The following is a 19,962-nucleotide window of genomic DNA, read 5'->3' on the forward strand; positions in this document are numbered from 1 at the left end:
GTGCTTTCTCAGATTTATTTTACATTTATCCATACATACATTTATTCATTATGTTTTAACATATACTTATGCATATGCAATATATTCACCTTTTACGAGCTGGGTTTTAAAAGCAAATTTCTGATGACACTGCAAATCCTGGGTTAGTCAGCCTTCCCCAAACTCATTCCCTCCAGATGTTTTGGACTTCAACTCCCATCAGCCCCTCCCCTGCTGGGAGTTGTAGTTCAAAATATCTGGAGGGCACTAGTTTGGGGAAACCTGGGTTAGAACCAGCTTTAGTCATGCTTCGAGTAGACCCATTAAAAACCATGGGGCGTAAGTTAGGCATGACTAACTTTTCTCATGGATATCCACTGGTCCACTCTAAGCATGACTAAAGCTGGATCCAACCCTATATTTATAATTATTACATTTATAGCCCACTTTGCGCCAAGAACTTCAAGGCAGCATACATGGTTCTCCCCCTACACACACACATTTTATCCTCACAACAACCTTGTAAGGTAGATTAGGCTGAGAGTGAGTGACTGGCTCCAGGTTATCCAGTGAGCTTTATAGCTGAGTCAGTGGGGAATTGAATCTGGGTCTCCACAGCCCGTGTCGAACACCCTGGGATGAGAGAGAAGATAGTGTTAGCTTTTTAAGTGCTCTTCTCCTAGTTTTTCTTTCTAATCTGATCTAGGGTAGTCCTGTATTCCCTGGCCTGCAATAGTATTGAGACAAATAATCAGTCTGTTTATTTATAGACAGCACATGAGCATGGATTAGATGGCATCCTCACCGAAACCATAAACTAAGTTAAATTGGACTGCTTGGATGTAATCCAAGCTACTGTGGTTTGAGAATCTCAGTCCCTTATATTAAAAGTCACACGTCAGGCCTTAAGAATTCAGCTTAACAAGGAATTTTTGGGTTGTTGAAGATTGTGTCCTTAAAATTGATATAATTCATAAAAATGAAGATAGGGTGTTGTTTTTGCCAAATAACTCACAGTGCAAACTGCCTGGGAGTTTTCCAATGCAAGCTTCAATTATATGAATTACAGAACTGATAAGCTTGAATTTAAGTAGTGGACTGTTGGAAGGGTGAGTTGGGACCCTCCTATACAATGTGTATTTCCTACAATGAATGCAAGCTTTCTTATTCCTTTGACTCAGAGCCTTTGGTGTGATTTATCCAGGGTAAAGCACGCTCCTTCAGCTAGGATTCCGCACAGCTCAGCCCTTGTCAGGTTCTCGCTCTTCTGCCAACAGATACCTGAATCAAGACAAAAGGAAACAGTGGCCAGAATCCAAAATAATAATAAAATATATAATAATAATTAGTTCTGCCCAGTGGGGAATTTTGATTTTATTTTCCCCCTTAAAAAAAACAGCCACCACCACCCCTTCACATATTACAAATGTTTTCGGTCTGTCTGTCTTTCTTGTGCAGTATTTATTACCAAAGGCCAAAGGAATCCATGACCAACCTATATCAGGAAGTATTTCAGGGTAAATAAATAATCTAGTTTTTAAATTTACTTTATTGCAATTATTGTTCTGGACTTTCACACTTGAAAGTACAGCGGTAAATAAAGATGACTTACAAAGCAATCATTTCAGAAAGAGTTATGGTAAGGTGGCTAACGAGAATAAAAGTTAAAAACGCATACAGAGAAGGCATGGGGGTGGGGACGATAAGAAATAAAATGTCAGCTGCAGAAAATGCCCTAAGTCGCCTAGTGGGACTCCTTGCCATTGTCATTACTGTGCATTCAGTCGCCCTCTCCCTCTTGCACTGGGCTACCACACTGCCCAGGAGGAGAAGGCAAGGCAAGCAGAGGGAGCTCCATTTCTTTGCGCTTGTCACTGCTCACATGCTTGGAGAAGGCAGGTGAACAGGCAGAGACGTTGAAGAGGATGATCCAAACGCTACTGGCCTGTGGGCCTGAGCAGGTACCCAACCATGCCAGCCCCCTACGGCTGCCCTGGTGAGGTGAGGCGGGCTCCGTGCAGTCAGGTTCCAGGGGGACCTGGCTGTTAAGCCCAGTGGGCCCAAAGCAAATGCAAAGTCCAAAACAAAGGGGGGGTTGTGTTCCAGAACAGTAAACAGAGGCCAGAGCCAGGTGCATAGTCAAACCAAAGCAGGACTCAGCATCCAAGACAGCCATAATGGAAGCAGGATCTGGACCAATGTCTGCACAATAGCATCACATTGTTCAGCCTGAGGCCAGTGTTTTATAGGGCCCAGCTCAGAGTACCACGACTGGTCTGCTGGGGGGCAGGGGGAGCAGTGAACTGACTGCATGCAGAGGCAGTCTAGCACTGTAGCCCAGATGACACACTGGTAGCCTAGACTCAAACTCAATCTACCAGGGCTGCAGTGTTGAGGTGTAGCGGTTAGAGTGTTGGACTAGGACGTGGGAGACCCAGGTTCTGGTCCCCACTCAGCTATGAAGCTCTTACTGGGTGAGTTTTGGCCAGTCACTGATTCTCAGCCTTACTTACCTCACCGGGTTGTTGTGAGGATAAAATGGAGAGGAGAGCAATCATGTACGCTACCTTGGGCTCCTTGGGAGGAAAGGTGGGCTATAAATGTAATAAATAAATAAAACAAGAGGTAAGGTGCTAGAGCTTGAACCAGTAGGAGCCCTGGCTTGAAATACACATGGTGAAAGGACAGAAGGAAGGAAAGAAGGAAAAGTAAGAAGGGGTATTGTGAGAACGGGGCAACAGCATTAGTGAAAGGATATTGACAATGTCATCTGTGCTATTATAAAAGCTTATCAGTGGTCTTTAAATGGTAATTATGCATAAATACCTGGGTACATTGTTCAAATACTGTGATCAGTTTCTTCTTCGTGTTGTCCTCCTGACTAGATTTGACTCCCCCCCTCCCCCCGCCAACTAGTAAGAAAGCTGCAGAGTGAGATGGTTACGATAGGGTGATTCTACTCAAATTATTGATTTCAAATCCAACCAAGGTAGAAGCCTCAGATGACAACACTGGAGAAGAGTTAAAGGCTGTGTGAGGGAGCCCACATTTGCACCAGCACTGTTAAATATATTTTATTTAAAGAATAAATTGATTTGGGTTTGTATCAGGCTGAACAAACCCACAGGAAAATGCTTCCACGGCTGGGAATTATGGGAGTCGCAGTCCAACACATCTCATCTGGAGGGCACCAGGTTGGGGAAGACTGGTTTAGGGCGGAACCTTATGCATGTTTGTTGTTCAGGCGTTAAGTCGTGTCCGACTCTTCGTGACCCCATGGACCATAGCACTCCAGGCCTTCCTGTCCTCCGCTGTGTCCTGGAGTGTGCTCAAGTTCATGCATGTTTAGACAGAAGGAAATCCTACAACTCCCAGCATCCCCCAGAGTTGTAGGACTTATTTCTGCCTAAGCATGCATAGGATAGCACCCTTAATGGTTTAACTTCAGAGTCGGATCAAGACCATCATGTCAGGCATTTTGGACTCAACAGTCCAACAAACTGAATGGTAAGCTTCGCTTCTTGCGACCTTCAATGGGTAGAGGAATTCATCTTCCCACCGTCTGTCCAACCAATGTGCACCACTTTCAAGCTTTCCTTGCACACTTTGCCACCGCAGAACTTGCTGTCTTTGCACTTTGGGATGCTTATGTAATCGCTACCAACGGTGCCTTCAAGTACCAGGGGTTGTTGTATAAGCAGTTGCTGTAGACCAAGCACAATCAGCTGGATCTTACTGATGATGTTTGCCTTTTTGCTTTCCCATGGCTGTCCAATTCTGCGTGTGCGCGCACATTCCCAGGTCAGATTAGCAAGCAACACAAAACTGCTTCTGTTTCAGGAATATTGCATTTCCATGCATTTCCTCTACTCAAATTGCAATAGATTGTCACTCCAAAAACATATTCCTCTCTCCTTCATCCCTCCCTCTCACCCAGCCCTGAGCCAGCAGGGTCACTGCTGTGGAAAACGTGGATGTGCACTGCTCTCCCTCTGCCTCGACACCTGAGGCAAAGTGCCCCCCCACTATCTCACTTCGTTACAGGAGCGCTCAGCATGAAGTCAGGGGAAAGGGCTGTAGCTCATGCTCTGCATCCACTCCCAGGTTCAGTTGCTGGCTTTTCTAGGCAGGGCTGTAAAAAGACTCCTGGCTGAAACCCTGGGCAGCCATTACTTGCTAAAGGAGAACTGTAGGAAGGCAACCTGGTGCCCTCCACATGCATTGGTCCACAACTCCCACCAGCCCCAGCCAGCATGGCCAATGGTCAGGGATTATGAGGGCTGTAGTGCAAAATATCTGGGAGGCCACAAGCTGGGGAGGGCTGTGCTAACATTTCATAACACTTAGCATTTATCTAGTGCAGGGGAAGGCAACTTGGTGTCCTCCAGATGTTTTGGACTACAACGCCTGTAGGCTCCAGACCGTATAGCCAATGGTCAGGGGTTATGGGAGTTGTAGTCCAACACATCTGTAGTCCAAAACTGTAACCCTCTTCCTGATGTAGAAAATACTGAGCTACAGAGCTGGCCTTGGCACAGTGTCTTCTCATTTAATTAATTTGCAGCCTTCCCCAACCTGGTGCCCTCCAGATGTTTTGGACTACAACTCCCAGCATTCCTAACCATCGACTATGCTGGAGGGGGCTCATGGGAGCTGAAGTCCTAAACATTTGGGGGGCACCAGGTTGGGGAAAGCTGCTCTAGTGCATCCTTCCAACACCACTGCCCCCTCTTGCGCAGGCTTACCTAATGTTAACATTCTTCTGATCAGTGCAGGGCAGCTGCCATTTTGATTTCCCACAATGCTCCAGAGCAATGCCAGGAGCATGGTGGGAAATTAACATGGTGGTTTCATGGCACTGAGCAGTGGCAGGTCAGAAAAGAAGCATGGGAGGGGGCAAGGCAGACATTGGCAGTAGGCTTTGATGGGGTTCCTGTGGCCTGGTCACCACCCATGAATGCCCTGTTTTGATGCTAGACCTGCTGAGCTAGGTGGCCTGCTTCCTATGTTCCATATAGCCCTGTAAGAAAAAGGACAAAGCGACCCACTTCCCTGCAGTAGGGCCGGCCCCTTCCCATTTCATTAAACTTTCTTACACGTTTCCTTGAACGATAGATACTTCTCTCCCCTGCCCCAAACATTCTTCCTGCGTTTGAATGCATATCTCTTTGCTATTATGGGAGGGATGTGTTTGAAACAGGGGTGCCGAACCTCAGGCACAGGGCTGCTCCTTAGTTACTGGCAGTAAGAGTTTTAAGCTAAACTATGCTGGCATTTTGGCCCCGCTCACCACTGCAATGTGGCCCTCGAAAGCTTCTCCAAAACTGAGTTTAACATTGGTTTAAAAGCCCTGAATGAACTATCTGTGCACACGCACGCACACACTGCCAGTAGCAGCTGTGGGGGGACGGGGCAATTGCAATTTATATCAGGGAAACGGCATGGGGGTGCCACCGCTCTAACTGTATTTGCAGTTCTCTGCGGAGATCTAATCACAGAACTCCCGCATCACGCATGGCTTTGGTCCCAGCTGCCTTGATGGTGGCGAGAGGGAAGCTTCTGCAACGGACGCAGGGGAGTTTCCAAAAAGCACCCACTGAGTGCAGCATATTTTCAAGTCCTGTTTGGATGTGACAGTTCCAGTCTGACTAGCACGTGGGTAAAATGCCAGGCAAACATTTTCTGAAGTGGGCTGAATCATGCTTAAGCTTCCCATTCATTTATTTTTGGTAAGACTCAGCTGATGGTCTCAGTTCGCTTTTTCTGCCCTTGCTTTTTAGGTCAAACTAGACGTGATGTTAAGCATGTCCTAAAATCCCATGCTTAGGGCTGACCACATTTCTTTATTTTCACTAAGCAGCTCCTGATTCGGATTGAGATCACAGCACCTGCTCAGGAGGAGAGGAACTGTCAGAGGGCTCAGGAGGGATGGGGGGGTGGCACCCCCCCTTCCAGCATCTGCTGCCTGAGGCAGTTGCCTCAGCCTGCTTATGGGTAGGCATGGTTGGGCACCTGCCAAGAGCCCACACCCCAGCACAGGCCCACTGACAAGAGCCCCCTGGAGTTGCTCCTCCTCTTCACCATGGCAACCTGCTTGTTCACCTGCCTCTTGCGCTGGCCCAGACCACAGGGTGGCGAGAAGGAGGAGCAGGAGATGCCCCTGCCTGCTTGCTCCCTGGCTCTCTGCTTGTCAGCATAAGAAGGGCCCTGTGGGATCAGACCAAGGGTCCATCTAGTCCAGCACTCTCTTCACACAGTGGCCAACCAGCTGTTGACCAGGAACCCACAAGCAGGACGAGGCTGGACAGCCATTTGTCAGGGATGCTCTGACTTGGATTCCTGCATTGAGCAGGGGGTTGGACTCGATGGCCTTGTAGGCCCCTTCCAGCCCTACTATTCTATGATTCTATGACAGGAGTGCAACAGCGCCCTCCCACCCATGTTCCTCAGCAACCGGTGTACATAGGCCCACTGCCTCTGGTACTGGAGGCAGCACATAGCCATCAAGACTAGTAGCCGCTGATAGCCTCCAGGAATCTGTCCAACCCCCTTTTAATGCCCCCAAACTGGTGGCCATCACCACAGCAAGCAAGTGGTAGCAATGACGAGCAGCAGCAGCAGGAGCAGCTGGCGACAACAGCAACGCAAAGGTGGGCTCACTGAGGGAGGGGGCCTGTTGAGGGTGTTTTGCCCAAGGGCCCTCCAAAACCAGGAGCCAGCTTTGGCTCTGGTGAGCAACGGGCAGGGCCCCTTGCTTTGTGGGGACCAGGGGCAAATTGTCACAACTGCCCCCACTCTGGGCAGCCCCGGTCCATACCACACGCTCCAGTATTTAACAGATGGAAATGGGGGTATTCTTGTAACAAGGATTATAAGACAGTAATGCCAAACTGATTGACTTGACACCAGCTGGTATAAGTTGGGCATTGCGTGGTATCTTAGTGCATCAAGACACGCTCACACGTTATACGCTCACTTGCATACATGTGTGTCCACAGCATCCACTCTAGCCCTTTCATAAGAACACAAGAAGAGCCCTGCTGGATCAGACCAAGAGTCCATCTAGTCCAGCACTCTGTTCACACCAGTCATGTAGTCCTGGGGGGTCTCACTGGGTCGAAAACCTGTCACTTTTTTTGGAGCCGGGTCCCAGCCTACTGCTTCTGGGGCAGATGGCTGGAAAAGCCTGAGAGGCTGTATCGAGCCATGGAGCAACAGCGACTCACACTGGCCAACCAGCTGTCCACCAGGAACCCACAGGCAGGACATGAGCACAACAGCACCCTTCCAGTTCCCTAGCTATGTACTGGTGTACATAGGCACACTGCCTCTGATACTGGAGGTAGCATAGAGGCATCAGGACTAGTAGCTATTGATGGCCTTCTCCTCCAGGAATTTGTCCAACCTCCTTTTAAAGCCACCCAAATTGGTGGCCATCACTACATTCTGTGGTAAGAAATTCCATAGGTTAACTATGCACTGTATAAAGAAGTCCTTCCTTTTATTTGTCCTGAATCTCCCACCAATCAGCTTCATGGGATGACCCCGGGTTCTAGCATTTTGAGAGAGAGAGAGAAAAATGTCTCCCTATCCACATTCTCCACACCATGCATAATTTTGTAGACCTCCATCATGCCTCTCCTTACCCTCCCTTTTCCAAGCTAAACAATCCCAGCTGTTGTAACCTTCTCTCACAGGGGAGATGCTCCAGCTCCTTGATCATTTTAGTTGCTCTTTTCTGCACTTTTTCCATCTCTACAATGTCTTTTTTAAGGTGTGGTGACCAGAACTGGACACAGCATTCCAAGTGTGGTCACACTATAGATTTGTATAGGGGCAGTATGGTACTGGCGGATTTATTTTCAATTCCTTTTATTATGCCTAACATGGAGTTTGCCTTTTTTACAGCGGCCACACACTGGGTTGACATCTTCATTGAGCTGTCCAGCACAACCCCAAGATCTCTTTCTTGGTCAGTCACCGCTAGCTCAGATCCCATCAGGTTATACTTGAAGCTGGGATTTTTTGCCCCAGCGTGCATCCCTTTAACCACATTTGCCATTTAGATGCCCATTCTCCCAGTTTGGAGAGATTCTTTTGGAGCTCTTTACCATCGCATTTTGTTTTAACCACCTAAATAATTTGGTGTCATCGGCAAATTTGGCCACTTCACTGCTCACTCCTAATTCCAGATTGTTTATGAACAGGTTGAAAAGCATTGGTCCTAATACAGATCCCTGTAGGACCCCACTATTTACTTCCCTCCATTGGGAGAATTTACCATTTATTCCTGCTCTCTGCTTTCTGTTCTTTAACCAGTTCCTGATCCATAAGAGGACCTCTCCTCTTATTCCATGACTGCTACGTTTGCTTAGGAGTCTTTGGTGAGGGACTTTGTCAAAAGCCTTTTGGAAGTCCAAGTAAACAATGGCTACCGGATCACCCCATCTACAAGTTTATTGACACTCTCAAAGAACTCTAAAAAGTTGGTGAGACATGACTTACCTTTGCAGAAGCCGTGTTGATTCTTTTTCAGCAGGGCTTGTCCTTATATATGCTTACTAATTGTTTCTTTAATAATGCCTTCAACCAATTTACCCGGAGCAGACATTAAGCTAACCAGCCTGTAATTTCCTGGATCCCCCCTGGATCCCTTTTTGAAAATTGGTGTTACATTGGCCATCTTCCAGTCCTCTGGTATACAGGCTAATATTAGGGACATGTTGCATATTTTAGTTAGAAGATCAGCAATTTCATATTTGAGTTCTTTGAGAACTCTAGGATGGATACCATCTGGACCCCGTGATTTATTTGCTTTCAATTTATCAATAAGGTTGAGAACTTCATCTTTTGTCACCACTGTTTGCCTCAATTCCTCTTACTCCTTTCCTGAAAATATCAGTTCAGGCACAGGTATCTTCTGCAATAAAAACAGAATTCGTTCATTCTGCTTAGAACAAACGCCCGCGCCTTTTTGCGGCTCTAAGGGGACAGGCTCCACCCCGACCTACACGCGTTAATTAGAACGTCTGTAGGGAGCCCCAGCGCATTCGGCTGCCTTTGCAGCGTTCCTCGATCCCGTGTCGAGTCATCCCTTGGCATGCAGTGATTGACCAAGGCGCCAGAAGATAGAGGCTGCATGTGTAAAATTTGGACAGTTAAGAGTGTGTGCATTACACATCATAAACAGGCGATCACCCTATTTCTTTGGAGCCTGGATTTGGCGAGAGTCTGGCGCAACTTTCCGCACTGCATTGCAAAGAGGTATCTCTGCGCCAGGAGCGATTGTCCGCTTGCCTGCTCTTGAGCCTTTTATGGTGTGATTTTTGGTTTCTAAAGAAAATTCCAGCAGCCAGCGAAGGAGGCGGTCGGATGGCTAGCACCGAAGGAGCGCTTAGCTATGGGATGAATCCGCTTCGGACAGCAGGGGGCGCTTGGGGCCTCTACCTCCAGCCAGCCTTGGGGCTTTGGGAGGGGGCGGGTTGGCTCGGAATTGGCTGCGAACCACCGAGAAGGGAGACACTTCGGAGTTGGCAGCGGTGCATTGTGGGGGAGTGGCTGCTGGTACAATCGGTGCCGCTGCCCGGGAGCGGCCGCGGGTTGGGAGCGGCGACCCGGCTGCAAGTTCTTCGTAACTTGGCTCGCCAGGTATGTGGCATCGTGGCGCTTCGGGGGGAACCGAGGGAGCCCTTTAGCTGGAGACAGATCGCATCTGTCTCCCCCCACGCCCACGCCCACGCCCCTTACTTGCTCGGGTGTCTTCCTGCGACCCTAATTTCTCTCTCCCCTTTCCCGTTGGAGCGGCTGGTCAAATCCCGCTCGTGCTTCATTTCTGGATGAAACCACCAGCCCGTGCGCGCCCCGCCGTGTATCCGTCTCCCCGCTGCGCTCCTTCCCTCCGCTGTCCAGGGTCCCACCCCCCTGGGACCCGCTTCCTCCTTCCTCCGTGTTAGCCCCCCGCTCCCTTCCCTTGCAAAACTTGTCGCTCTCCCGATGTCCCGTCTTTCAGCGCCGTCTTGAGCGGCATTTCTCTATTCTTTCTCCAGTCATTCCAACGCCCTGCCCGCCTTTCTCTTAAGCTTTCTTCCCCAGGCTGTCTTTCTCTAGCGACCTCTCCCTGTTTTTCTTTCTGTCGGGCCCCACTCTTTAATTCCTCCACCCCTGTCTATTATCTCCTAAATCTTTTTTTTTCCCTTACTCCGCAACCGCCGCCCCCAATTTGTACTCTAGCATTTTTCTTTTTCCAAATGGAAAGTATTTATTTATTTATTTTATTATTACATTTTTATATCCTTGTGCAAGAAACCCAAGGCGGCTTACATGGTCCTCCTCCTCTCCATTTTATCCTCACAACAACCCTGTGAGGTGGATCAGGGACTGGCCCAAAGTCACCCAGTGAGCTTCATGGCTGAGTGGGGGCTTGAACCTGGGTCTCCCTGGCCCCAGTCCAACACTATAACTGCTGCACTGCACTGGCCCTTAGAAGGCGTGTTTTTGAACTGGGGTGTAAAGAAGTGGAGAGGATGTGAAATTGTTAGATTCTGAGGGTAGGAGAAGAGAGATGAAAGCTACAAGCGAGGGTGGAGGTTCCTTTGAAAGGCTGGCTGCCCAGATCCTGCCTCCACACTTTCTCAAGATCTGTGGCACTGGCGTTCCTTGCCTTGTGTCTACCTGTTTGTCTGCATTTGTCTAACTGGATTGGCTACGAGATTCTAAAGAGGACTGGGAAACAGGTGCCTGGACAGGGTGTGGACAGAGCAGAGTTGTGACTACTTGTTTAAAAGTATGGGGAGGGTGTAGGGGGGTGAGTCCTGGGTACGCCTCATCAAGCCAGGCAAAGAGTGCAATTACTGGTGTGAGGGCATGTTTAGTTTACATTTGATAGCACTCGTTTTTGGGACTGTGTTGTGTGGCTCTTACATAGTCTCACAATGATATGAAAGACTCTTTCATAGTCTTGAGTTTTGATTCAGCTTCTAGGGAAAAGGAAGCCAGAACCCTAAAGGTGGGTTGTTTTTGAATGACTGGGGAATTCCCAGTTTATTTCTGTTCACATCCTATCCTTTTCAGGAAAGTCAAAGAAGTGAAATTTGAGTCAATGTGAATTTGGGGAAGGCTATAACTTTCCTCCCTTGCTCAGGTCAGGCGGTGCTGTTTCTCTTACTGGGGAGTGTCATGACTGATTGATTTGCAGGAAGACTTTCCCCTGGGACTTAATTTGTGCCGGGGCTCAGCTAAGTAAAAGTAGATGGAAGTGTTCCTGAGGAAGTACAAAATGCATTTCCTTTTGGTCTGGGAGACACTTCACACATCCGGTATTAGAGAGAAGGGCTGTCAGGTTCCAGGTGGGCTTGAGCTCTTTCATCATTTAAAAAAAAAAAAAAAAGAAATTAAGCGCTACCTCTCTTTCACCAAACGAGGTCACAGGTATTTTATCTATTTTAATTTCCAATCCGTTCTACCCATTTGAAATTCTACATCTGCCAGTCAGTTTGTAGACCATGCTTACTGAGCTAGATGAACAAATAGTCTGACTCAACTTCCATGAGTGTGTGTGTGTGTGTGTGGTGGTGCTGGTTCTCTTGGCACTACGCAGACAGCCCTGCTCTAGCTTTGTCAAAACAACAAAAAAGTTAAACTATGTACGATGATCCCTTCACCCTGAATCTAATGGGGTGCCCCACCCTGCCTGCACCTTATCTTGACGTCGCCTGTGCTGGAGTCTGTGTTGCAGCCTGACTTGTGTACCCTTCTCCTCACACCAATTATATATTTTACAAGGTTCTTTTTCTGAAATTCATGTATTGAATTATGCAGACATTTGCAGTTGGACCACACACACACCAACAGAAACTGAAATATAAAATATGAATGATGATATATAGCAAGGAAGGACAAGTGGTATTCAGATCCATTTGGATATGAGCAATCTGGGAAAAGTCCCACACCCACCCACCATTGGCTACATTAATGGAGTAGCCTTGCAAGCCACCCCATTTGGGTTTTGCCTTTCTCTCCATCGTACTTTTCTTTCTCCCCTCTCCTTTCTCTTGCGATTTGAAGTGTGGATATCCAGATGAATCTGTCAAATGGTACCCAGATGGGTTTTTATGATACTGCAGGTGTCAAGATTCCAAAGGAGGGAAGGGTGCTTCAGGACCCAGCAGTGAGGGGTTGGGCTCTTCAATAGATATTTTATTTAATTTCTTTAAAATTAGCTTTAGATGGCCTTTAAGGGCAGGTAGGGGAGGGGATTACTCCTGGGCAAACTGGGTACAGTACTGGTTGTGACATTTTGTGTGTGTGTGGACAATTGTGGGAGGCCTTGTAGGACAAACTGCCACTGTAGGAGTGGGTGAGGTGGGAGTCTTGTGCCACTGCCCCCCCCCCCCCGCTGTTGACTCCAAGCAAGTCCCAACAGGCCTGGCTGCTGTCAGTCACACAGCTATTAAGTTCACAATGGTGTTTGTTTGGTTGCTTCATCTTTCTGAAGTGGTATGTATTGGCGGTGGGGGGGAGCTGAGAAGAAGAGGCTGTAAGAGGTGTCCTGCCACACTGCCTTCCTCCCTAGAAGCTTTGGTCAGTGCACGGTTAAGCTGTGGAGTGGGATGGTGTAGAGCGGGAGTGGGGTGGGGGGAGGACTGGATTTGCCAAGAACTCAAAATCACATGATTCTAATCCTGTAGCAATGTTGTTCTCTTCTTCCCCTCCTCCCCTCACACAGGGTGGGGGGGATTAGCGCCTGTCTCCCCTTAATGGGACTGTTTACCATTGACTAGCAAATAGTGCTTAATGTCTGCCTAGATTATATAACAAACATAGTGATACTCTCTCTCTCTCTCCCCTCCCCAGTGTGTCCTGCTTGGGAGAGTGGGGACATTGCTGTAGCTTAGGTTGGTTGGGATTAGGCCTGTGATCCCATCCTAGACCTTGGTTTAGGGGTCCCTTCTCATCTGCTGATACCTAGTTAAGCTCCCCCCTCCAGCTGTGGGATTACCTCTCATTCCTAGCTCATCTCTCACTTTCTTGCTCGCACACTTGCTGCATCGGTACTTCTGGTGTTTTGCTCCCTTTCTGTGGGGGCCTGCTGCGGTTCCCAGCCCCACACTTGCTGTTGCGTGCAAGGGATTATCAGAGGCTGCCTATGTTCTTATGTTCTATGTTCTATGTTGCTCTTGTGGGCACCACCAGCAGCAACGCTGGGTTGGGTTTGACATTGGGTAGCCCGGAGCCCTACGTAGCAACCTGTGCAGAGGCAGACAGTGGTAGAAGGCACCTTGCAGGCGAAGCCAGAACCTGCTCTCCCACTATGGCAAGTGTGTACAGGGAGCCTGCGGCTGGCATAAGCCAGGCATCTGTGGTGATGGATTTAAAGAGTACCAACGGCACTGTGGGGGATGGTGGTAGGTTGTGGCAGGGGGGTATGTGTGTGCCTGCTGCTGGAGCACAACTGAAATGCCTAGGTATTCATGGATATCTGTGAGGGGGCATGTGTCTCAGTGCTCAGTGGAGAAGGGCCAGTGAGAGCTCTGTACATGTGAAGCATGTGGATTTAGGAGACAGAGTGGTTTGTGGCAAGATACCAGCCTCTCCCCCCCCCACCCTTGGCTGTGGTCCCTTCACGCCTGCCCCACATTTCCTATTCTGTCTCCTTTCCCTTCACGCTCTGACTTGCTTTGACACCCGCTTTCAGTCCTCGAAGCGTTTTCCTACCCCAGAGCTTGTTACCCAGGAAGGCGTTCAAAGCCCCATTGATTTCCTCCCGCACCACCGACCATGTCCCAGTCCTCCGCGCTCTTCCACCCTTTCTCCTCTCTTTGGTGGATGAGGCTCAGCAGAAACTATGATGCATGTGTGCAGGGGGTGGGGAGGTGGTGGGGTGGTGGTAGGGTGGGATGCTAGAAGAGAGAGATACCAGATTCTTCCACCTGCCAATGTTTCCTTCTTCCCCCACACTCTTAGGATGGGTTTTGGTATTTGTAGGGTTAAACCTGCCAGTGATGAACTCCCTGAGCCAAAGTCTTTCATTGTCCCCTGGACCCTTATCAGGGGTGGTTCTGTCCCTGCCCTGAGCCAGACAAAGGGGGCATTCAGCAGTCCCTGGACTGGCATGGCTCTCCCCACGCCTGCTTCCCGCTGTGGGGGCGGCTGCGCTGGGTGGCCGCCAAGGAACAGCAGCTTCTTGCTGACCCTGACACCTTCTCAGCCTCTGCCTTTTCCAGTTGAGGGAGGCCTCTGGTGACTCCAGGGGCCTCCTGCATTGGGGGGCGGGGGGTAACCAGGGAGTGACAGAAGTGTGAGACAGGATTGAGCTTGGAGCAGGGGTGTGGTGTTGCCCTGTTCCTAACTTTGCAGGGAAGGCAGGAAATAGGTGGGACCAAACATAGCAGGGCCCAGCTACCTGGGGAGGCTTAGTGAAGGAACACCTCCTACTCTTCTTCCTGATCCCTCTTTTGCACACATATATACACTCTGTTTCGTTCCCGTTCCTTCCCCACCCTACTTCTTCCTGCCTCCCTGATCACTGACTGCAACCTTAATCTTGCCCCCCACTGCCTTTCAGGGAGTGTCCTGCCCCTCCCTGCTCAGGCCAAAATGTCCTAGATTTGACAGCTTCCTGGAGCCAGCAAAGGAGAATCAATGGGGCTTTAATGGAATCACTAGTGTACTATAATGGCATTGGGGGGGGGGTATAATAATTGCCTGGGAGAGCCAGGGGAGAGGGCTGCTTCCAGGGATTGAGGTTGGAAAGCGGAGGTGGGGTGTCACTAGCAAGGCGAAGATTAACAGGACAGCTGCAGGCTGGCTCTGAGCGGCATCCTCTGCCAAGCCACGGTGTGTCGTTTTGGTGGAGTAAACTCAGCATCCAGCCAACGGTTTGCTCAGTCAGGTCTAGCCTGTTTCACGCTCCAAGGGTAGCCCTGCCGTGAGGCAGCTGCTTCAGGTAGCCATAAGTTCTGGTCCTTGGCACTCAGTCCTTTGGGAAGCTCTGCCCTGGCTCTGTTGAAATGAACGAGAGTGCACTGCAATACGTCTTGTGCAAGAGAACTTCCCAGTAGATTGAGAACTTTCCCCTATTTAACTTCCCATGTTAAATAGGGGAAAGGTTTCTTCCTCCACCCCACCCACACATACTTTGAGAGCTAAAATGTCTTGGTTCAATGAGAAGCGGGGGGGACGGGACGCACCACCCAGCAAAATTGTCAGAAGGGTTTGAAAATCGGATTCCAAATTTGGAAATTTTTCTGTAAAGAAATCTCTCTTGCACAACGCCTTAGTTTTGCCTGTCTTAACCTTTTTATTAAAATGTGTTGGGCCAGGCTTGTGCTGCTCTGATTTCGTCCTTCCCCTGCCCCCACAAATCCCCTTGAAACAAACATTTTAAAAACTCCCATCAGGTCCCAGCAAACCAGGCATGGCCCCACCCACAAAAATCTCTTTCTTTCTGCCCCTCCAATTAATCAATAACTCCATACAAACAAATTACAAGGGATTCCTCTGTTCCCCACCCAAGGGCTAGGCACAAGTCCTGACCTGCCCGCTTCTTGCTGCCTCAGCCCCCCTCCCCACACCCATCTGATCAGCTGATAGCCCAGCCCTGCAATAGCTGCCTTCTTTCTCCTAACTGTGGCAATGCCCTTCATTCTGCGTCCACCTCTGCCTCCCCCCCCCCCGCCTGCCCGCCCCATTCCTTTTTCTCTGGGGTGCCAGTACCATGTGTATAAGAGCTGTGAGAGCTCTATTTCCATGGGATAATGGGCCCCTTTAGCCCCCTGTGGCTCTGTGATGGCACAGCCGAGATTGGAACAGTGGGGGCTTTGACTGGGGGGAGGTTATCACAGCAGCCATTGATGCAGCCTTGAATCGCCATCTCACCCCCCCCGCCTCTCTCCCCCACCCCCGTGTCAACTCACATGCGGTCTTATCTTGTTCCTCCACCCGTAGGCATGTCTGTGGAGCCCCACCGCCTGCTGACGCTACCATGTGGGAGCTGAAATGCCCCCAGCGTGGCCAACCGGTAAGCACTGGAAGTGTCGGGAGGCAAAACGGTCTGGGACAAAAATGGGATTGAACAGGAGAGAGAACGGGGTGGCTGGGGTGCTCGCATTCCAGGGTCCCGTCTCTGGGAGCAGACTTGGGGGTGGGGGGTGTCTACCGTGAGTTGAAGTTGATACTGGAAACATCAGCTTTGGTGGGGTGACCTCTTTCTCTGACAGATAACTTGCTATTAGATACCACCCTGTGGTACACTTCGACAACACTCTTGGGTTGCTCTGCCATGCCAAGGACGTATATTTCAAACTGGGAGCCTGGATTATTTTCCTGGAAGTGTGTGTGTGTGTGTGTGTGTGTGTGTATGGGGGGGTGCCTTTTGTCTCCTTTACAGCCCCATCCCTGTGCCATTGTCTATCCGTGTGCCTCTCTCACCTTCCCCAGGGATCTGGGGGTGTGCCTGATGGTGGTGTTTCTGCATGTGCTGCTTCTGCTTCCTTCCAGCTGTTGCCAGGAGGGAAGGGGGGGGAGGGGTGACTGTAAGCTCTAGTGGACCCTTGCTTCCTGCCTGCCCCCTGCCACCTGGGACTGGGTGTGGGGAGATGGAATGTGAGGAGGGGGAGACAGAAGGTTTGATTTCTAGCCAGCCAGGATGTTGAATGTCTGGGTTCATCTCCCTCCCCTGCTCCTTGCAGGCAGATGGTTCCATTTGCTCAGTGATGAGATGGGAGAGGGTGGTGGTGGTGTGTGCATTACTGGGTTGGGATTCCACTGGAGAGGAGGGGTGGGGGGGAACACCTTCACATCTGTGTGTTTAGGCAACAGCTGGATCAGGGGGAATTGGAGCAGAGTTGGGGGGAACCCTCTCCTTTCTAGTGCCCTCTTCCTGATGGCATCTGTCTGTCTGGCCTGCAGTGGGGTGTGAAGAGGAAGCCGTGCAAACTTGCAGTCCCATTCTTTGCATACTAATGGTTCCCCGGCCAAGGTGGAAGTGAGCTTGCCAGTTCACACTCCTCGCCTGCCTTGGCTCCCCGCTGAGGTTGCTGAATCTGTGAGATAGAATGCAGTGTCCCCTCTCCCCATTGGTGCATGGTTGATTTTTAAAAAAATCATAATTAAAAGGTAGGATAAACATTAAACTTCAACGATCACGTCCCCAGGCCCCCACTCCCCAGTTTTACTTTGAGTGTCTTAAATATTCCTGTAGCTGCCACCTTTGCAGGTCATTTAAATAGTCAAATTTAATAACAGTAGAAACAGCAGCCAGAGTGAAGGGGTGGGCAGTGAAACTGAGACCCAGCCATGTGCCATTCGTGCCCCCACTGGCCACCATCTCCTGCCACATCTGGCGTCTGAGCTGTGACTTCACTGAGGGAGGGGGGCTAATTCCAAGGGGACGTGGCTTAATCTCCTTCCCTGAGCCACTAAATCCCAGTCAGTGTCAGAAAGGGGGAGGGGGGCACTCCTTTCCAAGGTGAAAGCTGTGTGAGAGAGGCCCTCCCCCTCCTTCCACTTCCTCTTGGGGGTAATTCTGTCATCTCCCTTTCATACCCTCAGTGGGGTTAATTGTAGACAGGGCTGTCCCTGGTGAAGCAACCTGCTTCAGGTGGCACCAGGAAGAGCGGGGTGGGGAATAAACAAAGGCAGGAATTGGTGTTTGAATAGTGCCTGAGACTTGTTAAAGTATTAGCCCTAGCTTGGAGGTGGGCAGGGGGGTTGTAATTCGGGATCCTCTTCAGGCAGCAAAATGTCTTGAGATAGCACTGATTGTAGCAGGACAAAGTGCAGGATCTTGGGCTCGCTGTGGGGAAAAAGTGGGGGAACTGGAATCATTCTTACTAGCGTCCATCTTGAGGGATGGGGATTTAATGGGTGGGACTAAGGGCAGGAGTCTGATGAAGGGGCATCGTAGGCCAGAGAGAGTCTGGCCAGAGAGTCTGATGATGGAGCTGAAGTTCAGAGACATCATAGGCCAGAGAGAGTCTGGCCAGAGAGTCTGATGATGGAGCTGAAGTTCAGAGACATCATAGGCCAGAGAGAGAGAAGGTGTATGCCAGTACTCCTGGGTTCTGTAGCTGCCATAAATGATGCTTTGTCCTTGAGAGCATGTACAAGACGATGGTATCTCTGTACTGCGCACTGAACCAGACTATCCCTGTCTGGTTCCCCCACTTGTACTCACTAATGGTGATCAGAATCCCAGCTTCACTTGTTAGCATGTAGTTGGCAGAGTGGAAAGACATCTTCCATTGTCTCCTTGAAATGTCATCAAATTGGCACAACGGCTCTCATTTTGCACATGTCAGTCTGGCTTCACTAGTCTTAGGGAGGGGGTGTCTGCCCAGACTCCTTATGGAACATTGTCAGGTGTCCTTCGCTTACTAGTGACAAAAGCTAGATGCACTGGCTCCTGTTGGAGTGTGGTACAGACCCCACCCAACAAAAAAAGAAAGACAATCTGGTGCAGACGCTGACCCGGAGGCAAGCAGGGACCTACTGGGGAGTAACCACTGCCTGTCTAGCATGGTGATTCCCAAACAGTATGCTTGGCTGTAATCTGGTGCCATGAGAGAACTGCTCGTAAGTTGTGAGAAATATGTTCAGTTAAATAATTACGGAATCCTGTGAGCCCACAAAGATGCTGACTGCTGTATCTTTGCAGGATTTACCGAAACAGTCTCATTCAGTCCCATCTCTGCATGGGGGGTGATGTTAAATTGCGCCCCATACAGAGATGTACAGAATTGTCTCCCCCTCAAGGAGGCTTCCTGTTGTGTGTCTGTGTGAGTCACTGCTCTAGGTCAGCCTCCTTGCAATCAAGAAACATGCCCAAAACAGCAGCTCGGCACTTGAGTAAGGGGGGTGGGGAGGAAAGGGCCACTGTGAGGGTGAGACTTTTACACACTCTAACCCAGAGGAAGGGAACCTGTGGCCCTCCAGATGTTGTTGGCCTCTAACTCCCATCATCCCTGGCCATGCTGGCTGGGGCTTATGGGAGCTGGAGTTCAGCAACATCTGGAAGGGCACAGGTTCCCCACACCTGCAGTCTAAGAGGAAGCCTCTTTACTCTTTAAGCCAAAGTGCACCTCCAGTTTTAATTTGGAGGCAGATGTTATGCCTGTGCTGTCGGCATAATGTGCAGACAGACTGCCGCAACGCTGGGCTTCTGCTCATTAAATTTTTGGGGGAAACACATCTGAGCTTTAATGGCTTAAAGCAGGTGGATAACCTCTGGCCTGTGGCCCTCCAGGGATCCCCAAAAGGCCACACCCTTTCCCCTGACCACCAAACATTTAGTCGTATTCCAGCTTTTGCATGGTTTGTTCCCCATTCTGAAAGGTTGAAATGCCTCTCCTAAGGCTTAGTTACTGGCAGTGGGAATTTTAAGAGAAAATATGCTGGTATTTTTGGCCCCACCCCTTTCCTTTGGCCCCGCCCACCACTGAAATGTGGCCCCCGAGAGCTTCCCTGAAATTGAATTTGGCCCTCGGGCTGAAAGAGATTCTGCACCCCTGGGTTAAAGGCAAGAGGGCGAGCACAGCTGACCTGACTGTATGGTGATACAAGCTTGGATCGCAAATCTTGGCCCCTGTTAATGGATCCACATGTTGTGGATAATGCAACATGTGCTCAGAGGCATCTTTGACTCACTTTTTTTTATTGCGCATGCTCCGAGCTGGTTGCAGAGGTCTGATTGACCTAGGGATGACATTTGCATTGGGTTGATGCATAAGGGAACACAGTTTCTCAGTCTCTTTCCCCCTTCCCTGTTTTTTTAATGCATGTCTGGGAGTAGCCTCTGTTGTTTAATATTACAGTGAGGGTGGAAAAAAATGAACTAGAGCTTGCAGTGCTTTGGTCTCAAAAACAGTTTGTTAAAGATTATGAACGGATTAACAGACAAGCCACTGCTTTGGTTTGTCGGTGCAAACGGAGCTGTTTGGGAGGGCATGTATCACGTGCGGGAGATGGACTGTGATGCCTTTGCTT

At 49.7% G+C, this 19,962-nt stretch overlaps 1 protein-coding gene and 1 long non-coding RNA gene across 3 annotated transcripts in view; one reads left to right on the top strand and one right to left on the bottom strand.

Annotated features, from left to right (window-relative positions):
• LOC146353254 (uncharacterized) lies at positions 1–9,888 on the bottom strand. The gene is made up of 4 exons (XR_014788024.1): positions 9,727–9,888; positions 2,493–2,573; positions 995–1,260; positions 1–612 (listed from the first exon to the last, which is right to left on the bottom strand). It is a non-coding gene; the product is annotated as an uncharacterized LOC146353254 (long non-coding RNA).
• Positions 9,492–19,962, top strand: part of PLXNB3 (plexin B3) — a 64,936-nt gene continuing 54,465 nt past the window's right edge. Inside the window, exons 1-2 of one of the 2 annotated variants that reach the window (XM_084836046.1) lie at positions 9,492–9,627; positions 15,925–15,997. In XM_084836046.1, the coding sequence (XP_084692172.1) occupies positions 15,962–15,997 (36 nt within the window). In that variant the 5' untranslated portion in view covers positions 9,492–9,627; positions 15,925–15,961. The remainder of the gene's footprint in view (positions 9,628–15,924; positions 15,998–19,962) is intronic. The other variant, XM_084836049.1, reaches the window with a different exon arrangement.

The sequence above is a fragment of the Heloderma suspectum genome, chromosome 2, assembly GCF_057233095.1.
Source record: "Heloderma suspectum isolate Gila_16-S chromosome 2, 16-S_ref, whole genome shotgun sequence".
Taxonomy (NCBI): domain Eukaryota; kingdom Metazoa; phylum Chordata; class Lepidosauria; order Squamata; family Helodermatidae; genus Heloderma; species Heloderma suspectum.